The 22,894-nt window shown below is 34.8% G+C and overlaps 4 protein-coding genes and 1 pseudogene across 4 annotated transcripts; 2 read left to right on the forward strand and 3 right to left on the reverse strand.

Annotated features, from left to right (window-relative positions):
• Nucleotides 1-650: 650 nt before the first annotated feature.
• On the reverse strand, nucleotides 651-3,585 carry LOC125585588 (annotated as a pseudogene).
• Nucleotides 3,586-3,811: 226 nt separating this feature from the next.
• Nucleotides 3,812-5,002, reverse strand: LOC106419935 (psbQ-like protein 3, chloroplastic). Its single transcript, XM_048754932.1, has 3 exons — nucleotides 4,426-5,002; nucleotides 4,106-4,312; nucleotides 3,812-4,024 (listed from the first exon to the last, which is right to left on the reverse strand). The coding sequence occupies exons 1-3, from the start codon at nucleotides 4,687-4,689 to the stop codon at nucleotides 3,929-3,931; spliced, it is 567 nt and encodes a 188-aa protein (XP_048610889.1). The 5' UTR covers nucleotides 4,690-5,002; the 3' UTR covers nucleotides 3,812-3,928.
• A 35-nt stretch (nucleotides 5,003-5,037) lies between these two features.
• Nucleotides 5,038-7,749, reverse strand: LOC106392549 (senescence-associated protein AAF, chlorolplastic-like). The gene is made up of 13 exons (XM_048754922.1): nucleotides 7,620-7,749; nucleotides 7,085-7,362; nucleotides 6,859-7,002; nucleotides 6,682-6,755; nucleotides 6,519-6,595; nucleotides 6,382-6,453; nucleotides 6,239-6,307; nucleotides 6,111-6,160; nucleotides 5,922-6,030; nucleotides 5,778-5,846; nucleotides 5,586-5,689; nucleotides 5,402-5,477; nucleotides 5,038-5,325 (listed from the first exon to the last, which is right to left on the reverse strand). Exons 2-13 carry the CDS (start codon nucleotides 7,336-7,338, stop codon nucleotides 5,170-5,172), a joined length of 1,254 nt encoding a protein of 417 aa, XP_048610879.1. The 5' UTR covers nucleotides 7,339-7,362; nucleotides 7,620-7,749; the 3' UTR covers nucleotides 5,038-5,169.
• A 1,921-nt stretch (nucleotides 7,750-9,670) lies between these two features.
• LOC106419925 (protein ACCELERATED CELL DEATH 6-like) lies at nucleotides 9,671-12,524 on the forward strand. The gene is made up of 3 exons (XM_048754937.1): nucleotides 9,671-10,894; nucleotides 10,970-11,514; nucleotides 11,587-12,524. Exons 1-3 carry the CDS (start codon nucleotides 10,228-10,230, stop codon nucleotides 12,205-12,207), a joined length of 1,833 nt encoding a protein of 610 aa, XP_048610894.1. The 5' UTR covers nucleotides 9,671-10,227; the 3' UTR covers nucleotides 12,208-12,524.
• A 2,334-nt stretch (nucleotides 12,525-14,858) lies between these two features.
• On the forward strand, nucleotides 14,859-16,599 carry LOC106392542 (pentatricopeptide repeat-containing protein At1g66345, mitochondrial). Its single transcript, XM_013833353.3, has one exon. The coding sequence runs from the start codon at nucleotides 14,941-14,943 to the stop codon at nucleotides 16,540-16,542; it is 1,602 nt and encodes a 533-aa protein (XP_013688807.3). The 5' UTR covers nucleotides 14,859-14,940; the 3' UTR covers nucleotides 16,543-16,599.
• Nucleotides 16,600-22,894: the final 6,295 nt, after the last annotated feature.

Raw genomic sequence — 22,894 nt, forward strand, 5'->3', positions numbered from 1 at the left:
CTTCTTCTTATTGCGAGGAATTCAGACAGAACAGCTTCTTCCGATCATCAATAAATCTCTTCCTTTCTTGTTTTTTTCTCGGCAATCTTTAGATCTGCCAGATATATACTTATTATAATATGCTTTTTTTTCCTACCCATTCCGACATTCATTTTCTTTTTCTGTCTTGACGATGAGGTTAATTTCAACTTCTTAGAGCACCTCCAATTGGAGGTTCTACTCATTGGAGTTCTAAACTTTCATATATGTGTATGTATGTGTATGCATATATTATATATGCGTACGTAATTCTGACTACTCGTGTTCTCGGGAAATATTGTCGGAGTTCATGAAGTTTTCTTGTAGTGAAGAGGTACATTCTTTTAATAATGAGTAGATGATACTGAGCATCCAATGACTCTGCAGATAATTTGACAAGTCGAAGCCTATCTACGTACAAGACATTGGCATTCTCTTTACAATTCCGAGTAATCGTTGTCTTTTTATAGAATAAAATATTGAAGAACCCCATGATTTCAGCTGCATGTATCAAGCTTCTTTCTAGAAAAGAGTTTCACTCACATTTTCATGAAAAAAATATGAAAGTGGATATGTTTGGGTAGTGTTGAGAATTACACCAGCGGCTTGAGGCAGCTCATGGGGGGAAGGAATTAGAGCTAAGCTATGAGACAATATATATTTGCGTGTAATGTTTGTCTTGGAAAACTACATACAAATGCAAAAAGATCCTTGGCTGTATTGGCTGTTACATACCAATGTGTGCAGAAGCAGTAAGGAGATCACAACAACGGAAAATCTGGGTTCTTTTTTCTTATATGGGAGGCTGTAATTGATTTATGCTAGACAGAAAACAAGCTGACTCTCATGGAAAAAGGACAAATGATTAGGCATCTAGGATCATTTGTACGTGAAGAGCCTTTTGGCCATATGAAAGCACAGGATATATTATCATTTGCAACTGATACAAGTTCAAATGATGCCATAAATTTTTTTTTTTGGAGAAAGTTCAAGTTATATGAACGAGACAGGATGTCAATTAATCATATATACTATATAAACATTTTTCATAACAAGAGCACATGTATATATAATTTACATTAAGAAAACTTACCGCATTGGGGCTTCGAGGAAGCAAATCTATAGTGAGTGTTTCCATTTTTTTTTTTTTTTTTGAACACAAATAGTGAGTGTTTCCAAGTTTGGGAAATTAATGAGAAGAAACCTAATTCCATTGAACTATCTCGGATGCAATTCCGTCTTCAGCACTAAATGTTTTGTTTCCATGAGCCAAGAAAATGTGGATGCTCAGATCTTAGAATCATCTTACATAAGAAAAAATATTTCACTATGTCATTATTTTATTCTGAACAGTCAATATATACAATAATTTAACGCTAAAATTTTAGGGTATAGCTCTTTGTTCACTAAGAAATTACTTTAATTAAAACTATGGAAGGAAGTATTGTCTCCTATGTAATGCAAAATATAGGCATTGCTTATTTTATAGATTCTAAAACATATTTGGGTTTTAGGTTTTCAAAAACACTTTTCAAAACTATTCAAGATTCAGATTTTGGTTTTACTTTTTTTTCTAAAACACTTTATTAGCCAACCAAATTTTTATTAAATAGATTTCCTAAATTTTAGGAAAACTAGTTTCAATTTTGTTTGATCATTTATGAACAAAAACCAAAAATCAACTTATGTGATATTTTAATTAAAAACGAATTTTGTTTGTGTTTATAGGAATTGTTACTTTTTAAAATATAATATTTAAAATATATACAAAAGTATAGAAAATATTTAAAAAAAAAATTAATCAAAAATATTTTCTATTTAACAGAAAAAATTTCATTGTTTTTTTTGCTTAAAATATCATTTCTACAAAACTCTCAATACTATATTTCGTAAACACTGTGACACACACACACACTTAACCTAATAAATTTCAAAAACTACTAATATCTAATCTGTTTATACAATGTCTAAATATTCAACATAATTTCTTTTCACTAGGTACATTTACTACCACATGGAAAAGTATTCAAAAATTTTAAAGAACCATGAATTAAAATGAACCTACACTGAATGACCTAATGTGTGAAAATGTAATGTTAATCTAAAGACATACCTTGAGTAGAAACGGACAGACCGTTAAGGTCGTAGCAGATCGACCACCATCATCAAGGAGATTATTAAGGAGATGACAAAGCATTCCTCCTTCTGCGGTGTTGGAATCCTTTGATTCATCATTGTTATTGTCCAGTACCTGGAAATCAAATTCAACTTCGTATGATGATATTCATGTTATCGAATTCGAATCGGGAAAGATCTCCCGAGTACTTGAGTATGTCAACTCTAGGGAGGTTAAAGATGCAGTTAAGGAGAAAGACGCAGTTTATGATTCTCTCATATTTCCTTTTATCATATTGAAATCAAGTTCCCAGCAGTCATTGATAGTTAAACACTCAACCCTTGAAGTCTTTAGAAAAAGTTCAGGATTTTTCAGTTCCATCCAGCCGAAAGAGACGGTTTTGAGCTTCCCTAGGTTTGACAGTTTTGCGGGGTCAAACTTCTTGCATGCGCCAACTTTCAACGACTCAAGAGTTGCTAGATCATAGACGCTTTGTGGGATTTCAACAACCAACTCATCAAGGTTTACATCATGAAAGGTTCTCCACGCCGGGTTTGAGAAATCAAGAACCAAGTTCTTGACCCTTTTATGGACCGCGAACGCTATCAGGGACTCGATCACATCCAAGTAAGTCTTTGGATACGAGATAGATATCTCGAACCTTTGCTCATGGATTCTAGCGACCCAACGACGCACGTAATCAACGACACAATCCTATCCAAAGCATTTTTTATGGGATTTGTGTTGACAGAATGGCTCAAGAAGTCGGTTTCCTTGAAAGAAACATTCCTCGTCTCAAGGTAGACAAATCTTCACCGCTTGGAGAGGGCACATGTTTGAACACATTCCTTGAAAGACAAGCATGAAACTATGAGGACCAAAAGAACATAAGGTAGATTTGATATTCTGTCTGCTTGATCACTCGAATCCATTGTGGTAATCAAGAGAAAGTGGAGAATTTTGAAAGAAAAGAGGTGTTTGCGGATTTGCATCTGATATGTTAGACGCTACAGAGACTGCTTATATATACACTCTTGATAGGTTGCATGATAGGGTTCTGTGAATCTAGTCATGATCTGTGAGGTGTCTCCAAAACAAAACTTCTATAAGTGGTATTTTTTTGAATATATAAACCTATCTTTGATCTCCTGAGTCGAAAAAGTTTGCATGACCTGAGACTATAGATTTTCAATTCCAGTTTTTCATAAAAAAATTCTTATTATTATTTTTTTCATAAACCAATGAAAACTTATTAATTAAATAAACTTTTTAACTACGAACCCTTCACCATGTTTAATTGGTAATGCCTCTTTGCCATTATTCAAACACCTAGAATAATTTTGAGGTTTTATCACAACTAATGCAGTCTTTTCTTTTGAATATAGAAATCTATCTTTCAGTTTGCATGACCTGAGAAGAAAGTGTATTGCTAGCAAAGTTATTAATCTGATGAACAAAGAGAACAAAATGTTTTGTGAACAAAGAGTGATTAAGTTGCGAAACTTTGTCTTTAAGACATCTAAACAAATTCCAAATTGAAGATATATTTTCTTAAAGCCTTGCCATTAAATTGCCGTTTCATATTATTACCGTTAGTTTTGCCACTTAAAGTCGTGTCGTTAACCTGTCATTCCGTAACACTTCCATTAGCTTACCACTTTTCTCTTTGTTTGCCAATACTTAATAATAATGCTGGTATTTCAAAATAATGGGATTAATTTACAAACTGATTTCACAGTGACATTTCAAAGTGAGGCATTTCAGACAATTTCTTCATTAATATGTTGATTGCATTTAAATTCGAGTAAAAATATTATCGAGTATCGCAGCAATGCTCTTGTAGTACTCCATTACTTTAGTTGCATCCCCATCTCTTGCTGCATAATCCAGCTACAAATTTACAATTGAAAAGTTTTTCATTTAAAAAAAGGAGTATGTATTTATTAGTTAGAGCGAAATGAAGAAATCTACCTTGGTGATAGTACTGAACAGAGATGAATAGAACGACCTAAGAAGAGGTCTATCCTTGGGAGGCTTTGCTTGGATGATTAAATACAAATCTTGTTTCATGTTTGATGCACTTCTTCTTATCTCTTTCCCTCCTTCTTTCCACCTCTTATTTTCTATCATTATCTCTTTTATCTTTTTTATATTTTCCCCATTTTTTCTTAATCCTTCCTATCAAAGATAATTCAAAATATTATGAAAACTTCACATCCCAAATGCTAAGAAATTAAACTTTTAAAACCCACAAGTATAAATATTATGTTAGTATGTTATAATCACTGGACCTTAGCCATCTCGACAGTGCGTACGGGCTCGGGTTGTGGTGCCAGGAAGCTGAAAAGGTCAGCAGCACTTGCGGAGGAAGAGCGTTTGAGGTCAAGGAGAAACAGTTGAGGGATTATTGTTCCTGAGACTGAGAGAAGAACGTCTCTTCGTATTCTTCTTGATGAATCAGTAGAGAATGTCAAGGTAGAAGCCGCAGTTTCTAGATGAGGATTTGGATTGTTAAAGGGACTAAAATGTTGTGGTGGTGGCTTTGAGAGTGCCATGTCTTTCTGTTTGAGTGAGCACAAATCAGGATTGTAGAGGAGAAGAAGATAGTGTTGAGGCTAAAATTGTAAGAAATAATGGAATGTCATTTTGTAGGTTTTATGCAAGATGGTATTTTTGCAAATTGAATAATAAAAGGAAAATGCCTCGAATGTTTTTTTCAACTTGTAGAAAGTATGAATTTTTCTACATATTTACTTGTTGATGTAATGATGATATTCAACTATATGAATCTTTAGCCATAAAAATCTGCCAAAGAAAAAAAACTAGAATTCATGTGGATGTTAATATGTAAAAATAATTCAAAAAACATAAAATATACGTAAGAACTCAAGATACACCAAAAGTAAAGTTAAAAACTTATTATTTATTCTAAATACTTTTTAAAATTTCAAATAATATACATATTCTTGGCCAACTAAATTATCATTAACTCTAAATTATCTATTCTTTTACATGAAACAAAAAAAAAACTATTTTCAGATTTCGTCATGGTCACTGTCTCCATCTTCATCATCATTTGGGTTCGTAAACCTAAGTGCGTCACCTTCTTCGACTTCCCATTGCTTCTTCAGCGCACTGATCGCTCTGGAAGCAGCAGCTGCAATCGCCGGATTACTGTCTTCCGCGAGTCTCTGTTTTTATATTATTTAAAAGTCCCATAAAAAATGTTGCACGAATGATCATAATCAATATCATTTATCTTATTACCTGTAACGCTCCCATGCCTGCATTTCCCAACGTCCACATCGATGGCGCAGCTGCTAAGGCATTAGCCAACGCTTTCCTACACCACAGAGCATGTCAATGTTCTTTGAATCAAAAAAATTGATGCAACCTAAACACTACCCATGTTTTCCTACTTGAATGTTGTGTATTTATTTAACTTGTTTACCTTGTATTGACGTCTGGAGAGCTAGAGCATTCAGCCAATAGTGATGCACTACTTTTACCATCCATTGCATCGAGGTCGATCAGAGTAGTTACTAACAGTTCAAGCTGTCAAAAACCCAAAAGAAAAACAACAATTTATAAAAAGGTTAGATACATTGTAACAGAGAAAGGTATCATAGATCTATGGACCGACCTCTTCAGGATCAGTGTAGTCAATTCCATCGGCTTCTGAGAGAGCTGATGCCATACTCTTGTAAGCTTCCTGTTTTAAAGGAAAAATCATCAGAGAGAATAATATTTTAAGAACAAGGCAATGTGTTTTCTAGTAAGTCAGGACCTCAATAGCAGATATGCTATCAGATGAAACTTCCCCTAGGAAAAACTCTAGAGCTTTTCCATTCTTCTCAAGCGATATGCGGTCCGTGGTACCAGTCTCGGATGTTACCCTATTAAAATGACAACTTTTACTTTAGATCATAAAATAAAACAAAAAAAAAGGTGTCAAGGATGTATGCTTCTTTCTTACAAGCTATCAACCATTTTTTGCACCATCATATCATGAATGTTCTTGATAAACTGCAACCAAAACAGGACACAGGAAGTGTAAGCATGGAAAATACATCAATACTGTAACAGATAAGACTTTGATATTACCTCTAAAGCCATTAATGCATCTTCCATTGCCCGTTGTTTAGCGCGGAAGTCCGCTCGCCTTAGATCAGCCTGGAAACAAAGGTAAATCTCTCAACCACTTTGCATATAACTTACCAAAAGCATACAGAAGATGAAACGCAAACCTCTAAGGCGCCGTCACTCCAATGCTTATCAGCAGCATTTTTCAACTTAGACTGGGCTATGTTTTTTAATATCTAGGCACGTAAACCAAATAAGAAAAGGCCCAAGAATGGTCGATAAATATTTAAATGAGGCATACAGTGGCAATATGATGAAGGCGCTCGGCCTTTCTCTTGACATCCCGATCAATTTTCTCTGTATCTTCTCTTGCCCGAGCTACATAATAAACGCACAAGGCAGGATTACAAATAGAAACATCCTATATAGATAACTTTGTCTAAGAATGGTCCCTTTCAGTTTACCATCCAGTTTAAGGAACCCAGACCCAAGAATTGCAACGTCCTGACGTGCACGAGCATCAAGTCTCACAATGCCACTGAAAAGAACAGGAACATGGATCTCAACACATAAGAAACCTTTAAGATGTCATGTAATAAATAAATTATTTAGCTCCTTTTGTATAATAAAAAAAAAATTACCGAGAAAGAAGAACAAAGTCACTACGAGCTCTTTCATTAACAAACTTGGCATCATTGGACACATACTCCACCAGAACCTGGCTTGAGTTGCTTTTACTCCTTGGCATCACTTCCTTCTCAACTTCTTTTTGAACAGTTTTGGAGCTGAAGAAACATCACCATGAAACTTATCAGCTAGACAAAAACCAGAACTATTGAAAGGTAAGAGCAAATGGGCCAAACTTACTTGGGTAAATCAAGACAATCCTCATGAGGTTTAGTTTCCGTGTCTTGAGACTTGCCAAGAAAATACACTGTAGATGAAGATCTACGAGAAGTAACAAAAGTGAGAGGCTTTGTACAACAGAGGCCTTGTAATTCTTCAGCAGACGAACCCTTTATGGCGGGAAACGTTAACAGAACGCTTTGAGATCTTGAGACACTAGCCCTCTTCGCTAAAATGGGACTCCTAGGGACCACTTTGCTCACGTTAAGAGCCATTGAGATTATGAACCTAACACGTCTCTATAGATATCGAAAATACAAAGCCTTGTTACCTAGGAATTTCAACTAGATATCAAAATTGATTTACATATACTCTAGGCATCCAGTTTTATAAAAATTTTAAGTGTTCACTTTAGCGAGACAACTTTGAAATTGTTTAAATTCTAGGAAGATTGTAAAGGATATCTGAAGACTCCAACATTAACAATACAGAATCGTAAAGACTGAATTTTGATGCAGAGGGATCGAAAGAGAGAGAGAGAGAGAGGAAGACTAACCTTGTGAAATAGACGAACGAGAGAAGTGGAAAAGAGAAAATCAAAAGAGGGATAGGAGAAACATAGAGGGAGGAGGAGGATTATGGATGAGAGTGAAAATTGTAACCACAAGGGTTCCTTGTGGCCCAGTGTGAGCTAGGGGTGGGCACTTTACCCGAAATCCGAAGTGGCACCCGAACCCGATCCGAAAAATCCGAACCGAAATCCGAACCGAAGTAGCAAAATATCCGAACGGGTATTAAATTAGGAGAGATTGGATATCCGAACCCGAACGGGTAATATCCGAACCCAAATGGATATCCGAAGATAACCGAACATATGTATAATTAACCTTATATTTTTAATTTACATCTTTCATTTTATATAAAATATTTATATTGATACTACACATACTTTAAATTCATATGATATATATACAATTACGTAGAAGATGATTTGCTATGCACTTAAAATACATGTCAAACTTTTTATTTCAACAATTAACAAAAAGTTACATCCAAAATTTAAAAACAATAACCAAATTAATGTCTTTTTAGTTTGAAAATGTTATGTCCAAATCTAATAACCATTCAATCTATTAAAAATACAAAAAATAGTTAAGTGAAAGTTATATATTTAAATACAAGAAATTTGAAAAATGAAAATTTTAATTTTTTTTTTCAAAATCTAAATATCCGAACCCGATCCGAAATAACCGAAACCGAACTAAAAATACCCGAACCCGACCCGAAATACAGAAATACCCGAACGGGTTCTACACCTCTATACCGAAATACCCGAAAATCCGAAATACCCGATCCGAACCCGAACGGGTACCCGAACGCCCACCCCTAGTGTGAGCCAACCATATCTCGTCTTTGTTAGTATGGGACCCACTCTTTAGTTTTGTTTTTTATACAGCATGAACTCGTCTGTGGGACATCCTCTGACCGGTCGGTACACAGAATTACCCGGTTAGGCGGGATAGTTTTTTTATAAAAATTAAGCTAATATTATAACAAATAAATGAAACAACAATTGAGTTAGTCTAGGAGACCAGATTGCATGAAAACTGAAACGGAAAAGGATATGTGGAAACGAAACGTAGAAACGTGATTTTTGTTTTGGAAACGTTTTAGAAACGTCTATAAATATATATATAATTAATATTTTCATTTTATTATGTTTAGTATATCTTAGAATACAAATAAACAACTAATCATTCTATTTAATCATACGAAAATAACATAAGTCATCATTAAACATCAAAGTCATATAAAATTTAAAATAACAAAACCCATTACTTAAATATTCAATAGCTTAAATAAAATAAAAATCATAACAGCAAGTCAAAGATCAATAACATCATCTTCAACCTCATTTTCGTTAGCTCCATCAAACATGACCACTATCAAAATAATAAACTAATCCTTATATTTATTAATTATTTATACAATTTGTTCTATAATTAAAAAAAAGAGTTTTTAGCGTTTTCAAAACAGAATCGCAAGTTTCCAAAATAGAAACTCAAGTTTCCATTAAGTTTCAAACTGAAATTTTTAAAAAACGAGTTTCCAATGCATTTCCGCAAGTTTCCGAAAGATTCTGATTCTGAAACATGAAACGGACCTTCAACGGAGTTTCCATGCAACATAGCTAGGAGACACAAGTTAGATTTCATGTTTTTATGGAAGTATCCTATTTTAAAAACATGAAAATATATATAAGTTTTTGCACGTGTAGTAAATCTATTATTTACGTCCGGACTGGGATCACATCTCATGTTGAGGTACGAGTTAGCCATTTTTGGGACAATTGGCATATATAGGTTAAGATACGAAATAACCAATTTACATCGTCATTTGTAATCACATTTTGTAGGTTTGAGTTGAAATGGCAAAATAAAATGAAACGAGAATTGAATGAAATTGCCAAACCGTTAAGACGAGGCGAGACGATAGGAAAAGAAAATGTCGAGAAGAAACCTGAGACGCGACAGTGTTCTTGTTATTATTTCTTGTTCCAACCACCATTGATTCTCGAATTTGACTTTAATTTTCAAACTTTATTATATGTTTTTAACCTGTTTTAGTCGGATAGATCCGGATGGATTGGGTTTCAGATCAGATACTAGAATTGATTGGCTCGTTCTTGGAAATAGGTAGGTAATTGCTAGTTGAGTTATGCAAAATATCATTAAATTGTTTTGGACTAAATTTTCTTTAATCAATTTTTTAAATTAAAATAAATGATAAAAGTATATTTTACGTTGAATGTATTTTTGGAAGAATTTTCAGTTTGAAGACTATCTCAGCTGCGGAAAATGAACTAAAAAAAAAGTCCGCAGAAGTTCCTCCAGTTGCGGAGACAACTCTTTCTCCATATTATCATCATCATCACGCCAAAGAGAAGAGTTGACTGCCAAATTCTGGTGCAAGCTTTTCTTCTTCTTCTTCTTCTTCTTCCCTCATCCCCTGGATTTCAAAGCCTCAGTCTCAGGTTCTTTCTTCTCACATTTAGTTGTTACATCTTGTTGAGTGTACTAATGTTCCAGTTTGTATCTTCAAGTTTCTGTTACTCTTTGTTATCAGAAGATTTGAAGTATTGAATTTTTCTGTAGAAGTGGACAATGAAGTGTGCAATCAAATCTGATTCAGGGAGCACATCCACTGCTTCCCTTTCAACGACTCTTACAGTAGAGAAAGATGAGTCTGAGATAATGAACCCGAAGATATTGTGTGCAGTAAGAGCAGGTGACAAAGAATCCCTTGTCAAAAGGATAAAAGATGACGCAAAGACCATTCAACGACTCGTAGATAATCATGGAAACTCACTACTTCATATCGCTGCTGCCTCGGGTCATGGAAATATAGTTGATTATATAGTCTCTAAATTTCCCAATCTTGTTAGAAAGGGAAATCTGATGGATGAAACTGCTCTTCACGCTGCAGCTAGAGCAGGCTGTCTCACTATTGTTGAGTTTCTTGTTAGATTCGTAACAGAGTCTTTGATGTGTGATATGTTAATTTCTGCTAAAAGCAACAACGGAGACACCGCTCTACACATTGCGTTGAAAGAAAAACATGAAGATGTTGCTTTCTACCTTTTAAGTGTGAGGCATGATGTATCATTTGATGCGAACAATGATGGAGTTTCGCCGTTATATTTGGCTGTAGAAGCTGGATATTGCGAGCTCGTGACAAAAATGCTAGAGTCTTTATCTTGCCCATCTAAATTAGCTTTGATGTATGGTGCAAAATCTCTTGTACATGCAGCAATGAGGGCCAAGAGAAGAGGTTTGTACCTATTTATAAGGCTCTATGTTACTTAAATTTGATATTCCCTTTCTAGTGATTCCCTTTTTTTTGCAGATATCCTTGGTATTGTTCTTCGTCAAAATCCAAGACTTATTGAATTACGCAACGAAGAAGGAAGAACATGTCTTTCATTTGGAGCATCAATAGGATTTTATGAGGGGATTAGCTACATACTATCAGACTTTGATAAAGCAGCTTCAAATTTATGTTATGTTGCTGATGATGATGGTTTCTTTCCAATTCATATGGCAGCGAGAGAAGGACATGTCAGAATCATAAAAGAGTTTTTTAAACGTTGTCCTGACTCAGTAGAGCTACTTAACAGCCAATGTCAGAATATTCTTCATGTTGCTGCCAAAACTGGCAGGTCCAAAGTTGTCAAGTATCTTCTAAAACTTGATGAAGAGAGAAGAATGATGAATGAACAAGATTTGGACGGAAATACTCCATTACATCTAGCCACAAAACATAGGAACTCGATGGTTGTGAATATACTTACCTGGAATGAGAACGTTAAGCTCGCAACAATGAACAATGATGGCTTTACAGCTCTAGATATCGCTGAGACGTTAAAGGACAATGCCTACATACTTCGAAAGGTATGTCAACCTTTGTAGTTGCATATGTAAAACACATCCTTATCCTTATATGACTTTTTTGTTGGTTTACAGAGATTGACTTGGATGGCTTTGGTATCCGCTGGTGCTCCAAATGGTCTGAAACAGATTCCTTTGGACAGGGTTTCACCTAGTCTCATAGACAATCCGAAAATATACAAAGATAGTTTCCACACTCTTATGGTGACTGCAACACTTGTGGCAACTGTGACATTCACTGCAGGTTTCACATTACCTGGTGGTTACATCAGCTCCGCTCCAGATTTAGGCATGGCAGCATTGATCGATAAAATGAATTTCAAACTTTTTATCTTGTTTAACAGCATTTCAATGTGCAGCTCTGTGGTAACTATAATGGCTCTTATCTGGGCACAACTAGGTGATGCTATTCTGACAAAGAAAGCTTTTAAACTAGCTTTACCGCTTCTTGTAACCGCTCTTCAATCTATGGCAATGGCATTTGTGGCTGGAGTTACTCTTGTCGTAAGCGATCTCCCATGGCTTTCGCATCTGGTATTAGCCATAGATACAATCTTCTTTTTGTTCCTGATGCTACTTATCATTCCTTACGCTTTCTCCTCTACCAGACAAGGCTTTCTCCGACACATCTTCTACTTTCCTTACTTTTTAATGCTTTTGGCCGTTGGTGATGAGAGCAACAACATCGATTGCTAAAAGGGTCCTCTGTTTTTAACACTCTCCGTGTAATGGAAACTCTCTCAAATAAAACAGGAGATGTGTTGGAGCTTTAGAGTTTGGTATAAAGAGCAGACACATCCACTTGACAGTTGTAACGTTAAGATTTTGTTTGGTGTATTGTATCGCCGTTTACTATATTTAAATGAGGGCACATGAGTTTATTTTGATTATGTTAGTTGTAAGATTAGGAGACAATATATTACAATTACTAAGGGAAAATTAACATCAGATGGAGTTGTCAGTATATGGGTTTCATATATCAATTTTTAATTGGCTGCGAATTGAGCTTGTTTCTCCAAAATTTCTCCTAAAATAAAGTCTATCAGATCATCTCCAACTCAACTCTATATTTACCTCTATAATAACATTTAAGGACACTATTTACTGCCATGAATAATCAACAGCATAACTGAAATTTGACAAAATTTTGTCAAAATAAGACTAGTGAGATGAAAATATCAGAATGAGACTATCATAAAACAGCCCATGCTGATACCATGATCAAACTCCAATAACTGGTTATACACCGAATGGTGATGCATTAAAATTTTCGTCGATGATGCTTGAAACGATCACAAGTCGGGAATATCCAGTTTTTGATCAATAATCGTCATTGTCAAGACAAGGACACTTACAACTTTGGATAAGAGAGGGAAAAATAAAAGCGCATTATGAACGTGCTTTTGGAAAAAAATCATTATCATGCCCTGGTCAACAACAAAATCATCTGATGGATATTTAGGTGGTAGGAGCATTACCAGAAACACATGTTGCTTCTGAGGCCAGAGTCACACTTCGATTATCAGGGAGGAAAAGTTAATCGCCATTTTTTTAGTTTATTTTTACAAAATAGTCATAAATAAAGAAAATGACTAAAATAAGTTTTATTAAAAGATAAAAATATATTTTTATCCTAGGATTAACTAATCTAACTTAAGGTTTAGAGTTAAAGAGTGGATTTTGGGATAAGATTTCAAATTTTACAAAATAAAAAATAAATATTAAAAAAAAAATTCAAAAGAAAAATAGGCTATTTTGGTTATTTTCTTTTTTGTAGATTATTTTTGTGACAAAAACTTAAAAAATTGATATTGGAGAGAATTGCATTTTTTTAATCACTATTAACCATCAATAACCGTACTTAAAAAGGTATTTTGGTATATTTTATTTAAATTTATATCTAATATATTCTTTTTATTTTTAGATTTTGAAAGATTTAAGGTGTATATGAATCTTAAACAATTTCTACCTCCTCCTATTCCTGCAGATTCCAAAATCTGGAGTCCTACAAAAGATGGCAATTAAAGTGTCAGGTCAAATTACTATGCAATGGTCGGAAGTAATTAAACATCGGTTGATATAAAAGCACCACTTGCCGTGCACCCAGACTTGTCAAAACAGATATGGAAGCTTGATATCCAGACTAAACTTAAACATTTTCTTTGACGTCCTTTGTCCAGAGCTCTTGCTATCAAGTCATCTCTACTGCATCGTCATATAAATGTAGATCCTCATTGTGTTCGTTGCTTTAATCTCGACGAAACTCCGGAGCACCTTTTTCTTTCAATGTCCTTATCCACAATCAGTATACTATGGAGACTTTCTAAGATTCCATGTTCTACACTATTTGATCCTACTACTTCATTGGAAGACAAAATCAGAGAGATTTTTAACTTATTTCACAATGAAAGTTTTCCTCTGGTGGTTAGATATCGTGGAATATGGACACTGTGGCGTTATGGAAAAGTCGAAATGATTTACTTTTAAATTCTAAAGATTGGTATCCACAAATAACCCACTCTAGGACTGAGGAAGACATAGCAGACTGGCTCACATTTAATCAGGTGGTTCAGACAACCACACACTCTACTGGTGCATCAAGTTTTTCCTTGCGAATGAAGAATTGGCAACCATCGCTAGTCGGATGGGTCAAGTGTAACTACGATGTATCTCACCATAGAGGCTCCCAACCCTCAGGTATGGGTTGAATTATTCGAAACCACTTAGGCAATATACAAGAATGTGGTATGGGTAAATTTGAAGGACGACGTAGGAAGAAAGAGAATCAACGGCATTGATTTGGGCTATGCAAGCTACATTTTCCTTGGGTTACAAGAAAATTATTTTTGAAGGCGAATGTATCCATAATCCATGTGAATAAATGCATCCAGGGTCAAGCTTTCAACTTACGCCTTACTCAATTTATTCATACCATCGCAGCTTGGAAGAATCATTTTGAAGCAACTCAATTTGTTTATACGAATCGAGCCTCAAACTCATGTGCTGGATATATTAGCTAGGAAATCAATTAATTCTGAAAATCTATGGAGTGTGTTCTATATTTGTCCAAGATTTTTAATCTCCAATATAATAACATATCAATCAATATAAATCATCTCAGTGGGAAAAAAAAGAATCTTAAAATTTTAAAAAATAATTTAAATGAGTTATCCAAGTCCGAATTAAATCAGGAAAAATCTGGACTGAAATTTATATATACCTGAACCAGTTTGAGATCTGTAATCTCGAAAATCCGAAACCCAAATATCTTGGAATCAAATCTGAATGCATACCCGATCGAGATCCAGTTGCTTATGAAAAGTTGATCATGAGTTAAAAAAAAAAAAAAAAAACTTGAATATGGTTTACTTTTCGATCCAACGCCTAACAAAACATAACAGCTAACCAGTCTTTCCTCCTCTTTCTCTCATGCGTCACTTAGGAGAACAACAATGGCGTTTCTTCACACTGATCCCGAAACGATCTCCAAGACGCACCCTTGGCTTCTTCTCCTCCCACTCCAAAGACCAACAACAGCTCCTCGTCGACGCCATCTCCGAATCGCTACAAAACCGCGATAACTTCGACACTCTCTCCACCAAATTCTCCTCCGCCAATCTCTCCAACTCCCTCGTCGATCAAATCCTCCTCCGCTTCAAACAACCCGAAACCGCCAAACGCGCCCTAACCTTCTTCCACTGGTCCTCCCACGCTCGAAACCTCCGCCACGGCGTCTCCTCTTACGCCCTCGCGATTCACATCCTCGTCAAAGCTCGACTACTCATCGACGCTCGAGCTCTAATCGAATCTTCTCTCTTAAACTCATCCCCCGATTCCGATCTGCTCGATTCCTTGCTAGACACCTACGAGGTCTCTTGCTCTACTCCTCTCGCGTTCGATCTGCTCGTTCAGGGCTACGCTAAGCTTCGATTGCTGGAATCTGGATTCGACGCTTTCAAGAACCTAACGGATCGTGGATTCTCGATGAGTGTAATCACTCTCAACACTTTGATCCATGTTGCTTCGAAATCGAATCGGATCGATCTCGTTTGGAGAATCTACGAGGCGGCGGTGGATAAGAGAGTGTATCCGAACGAGACGACGATTCGGATCATGATCAGTGCGTTGTGCAAAGAAGGGAAGTTAAAAGAGATTGTAGGTTTGTTGGATAAGATTCATGGTGAGAGATGTTCTCCTCCAGTGATTGTTAACACGAGCTTGGCTCTCAAGGCTTTAGAAGAGAATCGGATCGATGAAGGTATGAGTTTGTTGAAGAGATTGCTGCAGAAGAATATGGTTTTAGATACGATTGGTTACTCTCTCGTTGTGTACGCGAGAATAAAGGAAGGTGATTTGGTATCTGCACGGCAAGTGTTCGATGAAATGCTTCAAAGAGGTTTCGACGCGAATGCTTTCGTTTACACGGCTTTCGTCAAAGTGTATTGCGAGATGGGTGATATCGACGAAGCAGAGAAGTTGATCGCTGAGATGGAGAGCTCTGGAGCCGATCCGTATGAAGAAACTTTTAACTCTCTCATCGTTGGTTGCGCGAAATTCGGAAGAGAAGGAGAAAGCTTGAAGTATTGCGAGATGATGGTCGCGAGAGGACTTCTTCCTAGTTGTTGGGCGTTCAATGAGATGGTTGAGAGACTAAGCAAGATTGAGAACGTGAATCGTGCAAACGAAATCCTGACAAAGTCGATTGAGAAAGGGTTTGTGCCTGATGAACATACATACTCTCATCTGATTCAAGGGTTTGTTAAAGGAAACGATATCGAACAAGCTCTCAAGATGTTCTACGAGATGGAGTACCGAAACATCTCACCGGGTTTCGAGGTGTTTAGGTCACTGATAGTGGGGCTTTGCTCTTGTGGAAAAGTGGAAGCCGGCGAAAAGTACTTCAGAATTATGAAGAGGAGGCTGATACAGCCTGATGCAGAGATATATGAGGTGTTGATTAAGGGATTCCAAAAAACAGACAATAAAACGAATGCGGATAGGGTTTATGATGAAATGATATCAATAAGATGATTCAAACTCGGTGGTTAAGCTTGTTTGTAGCTTCATTTCGAATTATCATTGAAATTTAATCATGCGCCAGTTATCCAACTATCGTGTAATAAGTTTTGATTGTTACACGCATAGATAAAGCTATTACACATTTTGTCTATAAAATTTATAATTGTAATTTTAAAATAAGGACTATTCAGGTGAATATGCAAAACATACTCGATAATTAGCTATATATGCAGATTTTGAAAGTATTTGCATATGTGGTTAATTGTTGGTACTTGTATGCCAATATAACCCTCAGCTGCGTTTCACGCACCTAAGTCCTCTATTGTAGTCAGATTTTGTTTAGATGGACAGTTTCATTTCAGGTGTATTATATGTTCAAATATCACAACTGAAAGCTACATTTGAATTGAGTTTTGATAAACTTTTCAAAAGTTCACTCTCCATCAAATTGAAATTAATTTGAATAATAACATCAGTCGCTCCTGTCATCATCACATTACAAATCTTAGAACGTAACATCATCACATTACAAACCGTAGAACGTAACGGCAGTTATATTACAAATTTTATTTTACTGCTCAGGCACGATGTCATCATCAATCATCCACATATCCAACTCGGAGACGGGCTCATCGAGTTGACTCGGATGCTCCACCGTGTCACCATCCAGCTCAAGGAAAGACTCCAAGCTCGTTATTTGCTGTTTTAAACTTACATCTCGCTTAGTTCTTAGACGATTAAATGGCTTCCGTAGACTAGTTAGGATTAGTATGTCTTTGTGCTTAGTTGGTAGTTACAATTTCTGCATTTACTATTAAATTCAAGACTTTCTAGTCTTGAAACCTTTTGTGTCAACTAGTCATTGACTTATTACTATTATTTACTATAAATTAATAGCTAATCGTAATTTCATTCATTTAACTACAAAGTACAAACCCTGAAATTTATATGCTATTTTTAATAACCGCTTGTGATAACGGCAAGTTGGTGTATTATCAACTATGGATTCAAGTGGCTTCTCAAACTTGATGTCGATAGATTTTGAGTCTCAAGGAGTTGTTGATGCTGCAAATGCTGGACAAGAATGTACCAGATGTGATGGATCTCAGCCTTCTCAATCTCGTAGAAAGAGAATCATTGATGTAGAAGAAGAAGAATAAGATGATGATGTAATATTATGGAAGCTGATTATGAACCGGTTAAGAGCGAGGGTTTCTGTCAATGCTGATGGTGATTTAAATAAGAGAAAGAAACAGCAGGTTCAGGCTGAGGATGCTGATAGGAGAGAAAGAAACAGAAAGAAAAGGGTGATTATGGTGGCAAAGGGAAGCCGCAAAAGAAGAAACAGAAGACTGATGATTCTGAAAATGAGTCAGGTGATGAAAGAAAGTCATTGGCTCAGAAACAGAAGAGGTAATACTCACCTGTGTGGGAACATTCTGCAGTGATTACTAAGAAAGATGGCTCTCAAAAAGCACAATGCAAGCACTGAAAATTTGAATATGAACATGACTCTGACAGGAATGAGACTAATTGTATGAGACGCCATCTACTGAAATTTAATCTCATGGCTAAGAATGTGATATTCTTCAAATAGTGCTCAATGCAGAAGCAAAACTGCAAGTAAGGAAGATTGATCATTGATCACACTGTTTTCATCAGATGGTAGCAAAGCGTATCATTTAACATGATTTACCATTTTCATAACGTTGGATATGAGAGGATCAGATCTGTTTGGAAGTATTTGAGTGCAGATGTGAAGTTTGTCAGTCGCAACACAGCTGCAAAAGATGTTTACAGGTTCTATCAAAGTTTGGGAGTATATATTTAATAACAGCGAGGTGCGACGCGAGATTTGACTTGGTAGAAAGACGGCGGTGAAGAACGGAGATGGAAGAACGATGGTAGGAGGCGAGGAACTCTATCCTTGCATGATGAACGTGTGTCACCACCATTGTTATTTTGGCGCTTTGATGTAAAATACGTGTAAACCTAAGTTGATCTAATTTCGCTTTGGGACTCAATTAGTTTGTTTGTTAATGGGCTTTACTCATATTTATGTACCCATTATTTAGCCATTTAGGCTTTAACAATATTGATATTGAGAAAAAAAGACTTAACTCCAAAGGAACAAAATAAATAAAAAAAAATCCAATCAAACCATCTAAACTATACAGCAGTGTTTTGAAACCCGACCCGGACCCGCGGTTGAACCGGTAAATCCGGTGACCCAGAAAAAATCCGGTTTGGATTTTGTGAAAAACCCAATATTTAGAAACCCGCAAAAATCCGCAAAAACCCACTAAAACCCGGAATCCGATACCGGTTGAACCACCGGTTGAACCAATAAATAATTGTTTTTAGTTTTTAGATTATGTTTTATATTCTAAGTTTCCAATTAAGAAGTTAGATGCTGTCAAAAAAAGTTATGTTTTCCTTTTTCAGTTTTATATTGTGATTTTTAGATTTTGATGAAGATTTCACTATGCCACTTGAAGAAAATGAAGTGAACAATGGTAGAGAGAACCAAAATTAGTTTATGTGATTTGGTGTTAGTTTATTTTCATTATTGACAATTTATTACAATGATCTTTAACTTCTAGTTTATTTTGAATATGAAGTTTAGTTTATTATTTACATTAGACATTTAAATATTTATTATTTTTATATCTTGATTTTTTCAGATGTCATAACTCTTACTTTCTTACATAAATTTTTAAATAGTATAAACAATTTTTTTTTATATTTTGTATTTCAAATGAAAATAAAAATATAAAAACTAAAGTTAAGTGTTTTCTAAATACTTTTTAAACATAAAATATATACATATCCAAACTATTATTTTATGTTTTAAAAAACATTTAGAAAATTAAACTTTAGTTTTTATGTATTTATTTTCATAGATAATATATTATTATATAAAAAAATTAATTCATTTTTTAACCCGCGGTTCATCCGCGGTCGACCCAGTGACCCAACAATCCGGTAAATCGTCCGGTTCAGTGTCTGGGTCGGGTTTAAAAACATTGCTATACAGTACAATTTTAGGCCATAGGTCCCGAAAGAAAGCGAGGTCTAAAAAGGCCCAACCAACCAAAAGAACACAAAGGAAGAAGATGACCATCTTCAGCAACCCGAGACACGTATCGAAGCCAGAGTGATAGGAGGAGCATATATTGAGCATAGGCGTCACTAGTGCCGTGCGAGAAATTTTGGGGGCTCAAGACAAATTTTAAAAATATTTTTTTATAATATGTATTAAAAAATATAAATTTTAGTTGTGATAGAAACAATTTTAAATTTGTAATTTAAAAGTATAGGTTAAAATTATAAGTAGAAAACTGCTATTTTTAGAGAAAGTTGAAATAATAATTTGGTATTTTAGAAAGAGAAAAAAATAATCATTTAAATACAAATGATAAAATAATAAAAATAAAAATGACACTAACAAAATATTGAATAAAATAATGATAGATAAAGTATACAACATTTTGTCGTTTAAAAGATGATGATAGATAAAAATATATATGTTAAACGTATCATTTATTTTTTTCTATGAACTCTTTCATCAAACTATCATACTGTATAAATAAAAATACAAACACCTAATTTTTGATAAGAAAAAAATTGGATTATAGTAAATAACAAAAAAAAAATGAAAATGAGAACTGTGAGGTAGATCCTGTCAGTTCTTCAATTATTTTTTTTGCATTTTTAACACATATTGAAATTGATTAGAATAAAATAATTCATCAAAAACAAAAGTCAAGTTCAGAATCAGGTGAAAATCTACTTTCTTTTTTTTGGTCAAATGGTGAAAATTTACCTAAATCTATATATTTAGCTCTACAGAATAATTTTATGAAATTAAGGGCCCTAAAAATTATACATTTTTTGGAGGCCTAAGGCAGAAGCATTTTTCAAACAATGGTAAGCACGCCTCTGGGCGTCACCTCTTCACCGACTTGAAAGTCTTTGTCGGAAAACTAGCGGAAGCTCCACTTGAACACACTGGAGCAATAGTCTGCTAAAAAAGTCCATCGAGAACGATAGAGGAGAGTGAAAGATCACCAGGCCAGCCTTAATAACATATCCAATTATTTGTAAATGAAACTTAATAAAAAGAAGTAAATGTGATGGGTTCCCTTTTAATTACGAAAAAGCTCGATATATGTTACGTGGAAGTGTCCTGTCTTTGGTGGAGATACCTAGTGGCTCAACTTGCTTATTACAAAATATATTTATGGATCTTGTGATTGTAAGTCAGGCAGTTTTGTGATGAGCATTCTGAAATATGTAGGGTCTTCTAATAAATCTATGTATCATGATTGTTTGAACATTTCCGTTATATTGGTGAAAAGCGATTTACCGCTTACTATACCAAACTCCATTAATACCTCAAAATTATGTTTTATGGGTGACACACTGTGACACTGATGTCTTGTTTTCATTTGTTTCAAGATTTTTGATCTTCAATTCCTTCCAATAGTTTACAACATGTAAATACTTATTTTAAGTTAGTAAGTTTATGTTTGTTATGTAAAACCTTTTGACTACTAATTAACCAGATCAGCAGATCTTCGATGGTTGATGGACGTATCGACATTTTTATTTAATCCTCATAATTAGGAGGGTACAGAAAGCGTATTAATGTCAATAAAATCACATTCTATTCATAGTTACCCTCTCTTTAAATAGGGACGAATACGTTTTAATTAATTAAATTGAATAATGTCTATACCAATGTCACAACAATAATCATATTAAAAGCTAATCAATAGACAATGGATCCATAAGGCGGCTTATGTGATGGTAGAGTTAGATGTAAATTCTCATAAAAGATATATAGAATTGTCGGATGTAGAATCGTCTATAATATTTTTCATAGTTTGTAATATCATAATTATCCAACGTTAGAAAAAAAAAATCACATCATGTTAAAATTTCAGGGGAGTCCCTAGATTTTTGTTAAAACATAGGAAATAAACAAAATTTTATAACAAACCAATGTTGAGTTTTTGAAAGATGTTAACTTGGATAATGTTTGATGCCGTAATTCAAATCTCTCACATAAATCAAATGTCATCAATTTTCTATATCAATATAATTCGCTTTCAGCTATATATTTGCTTTTCTTTTAATGAAACAATGATTTTTAAAGTTCAAAATATATCCATAGATTGAAAAGAAAGCGATTAACAAAATTACAATGTATGTAAAATATAAGGAAAACATGATCGTATTAAGAAAGAACGAAAGTTATCAAAAGATTTTTTTTTGGCAACAAGGTACCAAAACACACTCTATTTTATATATATCCTTTGAAGTGGGTTATATACGATTATCTCATAGATTTATGTTCATTACCGGTTCTGATAACTATTTGTAAACCCGTATCTTGAACCATTTTTAGTCACTTCTTATCGGATTATCCAACAATTGTTACTTGTATGTGTTGGTCGTAACCATTTCTATCATATGGTTATTAACAAACACATTTTTTGGGTCAAAAACAGACTTAATTAGTATTTTCATTGCATTCACCCGAAATAACAACGTCTAATTCACTTCAGGTATATAAATAATTATCACGTATAGGACCACAACTTTATGAACTCTTTTGGGGAGAAAAAAAAACTTGAAAAGCTTGTGAGTGATAATAATCAATTGAAGATGGGGCAAAATGTGAGAGCGACAAGGAACGTGAGTCACATGGGACGACGGATCATTTGTACAGCAAACGAAAGTCCCCACACGAACATGAATTGGTGTCATATCATGTATGAACAAGGGCCAAAATCATCAAAAAGAAAGTATCGTGTCATGGACTCATGGTGGACCTCAATTAAGGGTAAATTCGTAATATATTTTCTTTCTATTTATATTTTTATGCCACCCTCGAATTAATTTTTCCGAAACTGGTTATGAAATTATTGGCCTCTTTTTTTGCCCCACCATAACAATCCAACCACTTTAATTCCTTCTTAGTACAGCAACGGCTACTTCACTTTAACATTGTCTAGCCTTTTTCTATTTCAAGTCAAAATTATGACAAAGCCTTACGACCACTTGTGAATCCAGATTAACCATGTTGTTATCGCACATATAATATAAGTTTGTTAATCCCAACCACGTCGCTGGGATAATTTCTAAGAACAAGAAGGCTTGAGATATTAATATTGGCATCGTCTTATAACCACTTGTTTAGGAAACAATTTTTTCCATCATCGTTTAGGAAATCATTTACTACGATATGAGAATATTAATTCACTTGCTAGACGTGTAGCTCGGGTTTCAAATCCATCAACATTGAGTCTCTTGTTACACACAGAGATTAAAACAGGTCTTTTTTTCTTTCTGTAAA

Source organism: Brassica napus, chromosome A2 (assembly GCF_020379485.1).
Source record: "Brassica napus cultivar Da-Ae chromosome A2, Da-Ae, whole genome shotgun sequence".
Classification (NCBI taxonomy): Eukaryota; Viridiplantae; Streptophyta; class Magnoliopsida; order Brassicales; family Brassicaceae; genus Brassica; species Brassica napus.

Coding starts and splice junctions, on each gene's coding strand:
- LOC106419925 (XM_048754937.1), top strand. CDS start 10,228: ATGAAGTGTGCAATCAAATCTGATTCAGGGAGCACATCCACTGCTTCC. Junction 10,895..10,969: donor AATGAGGGCCAAGAGAAGAG/GTTTGTACCTAT, acceptor TTTTTTTTGCAG/ATATCCTTGGTATTGTTCTT. Junction 11,515..11,586: donor ATGCCTACATACTTCGAAAG/GTATGTCAACCT, acceptor GTTGGTTTACAG/AGATTGACTTGGATGGCTTT.
- LOC106392542 (XM_013833353.3), top strand. CDS start 14,941: ATGCGTCACTTAGGAGAACAACAATGGCGTTTCTTCACACTGATCCCG.
- LOC106392549 (XM_048754922.1), bottom strand. CDS start 7,338: ATGGCTCTTAACGTGAGCAAAGTGGTCCCTAGGAGTCCCATTTTAGCG. Junction 6,756..6,858: donor GACTTTGTTCTTCTTTCTCG/GTAATTTTTTTT, acceptor TGTTCTTTTCAG/TGGCATTGTGAGACTTGATG. Junction 5,847..5,921: donor ATAGCATATCTGCTATTGAG/GTCCTGACTTAC, acceptor CCTTTAAAACAG/GAAGCTTACAAGAGTATGGC.
- LOC106419935 (XM_048754932.1), bottom strand. CDS start 4,689: ATGGCACTCTCAAAGCCACCACCACAACATTTTAGTCCCTTTAACAAT. Junction 4,313..4,425: donor GCACTGTCGAGATGGCTAAG/GTCCAGTGATTA, acceptor TATCTTTGATAG/GAAGGATTAAGAAAAAATGG. Junction 4,025..4,105: donor TGTTCAGTACTATCACCAAG/GTAGATTTCTTC, acceptor GTAAATTTGTAG/CTGGATTATGCAGCAAGAGA.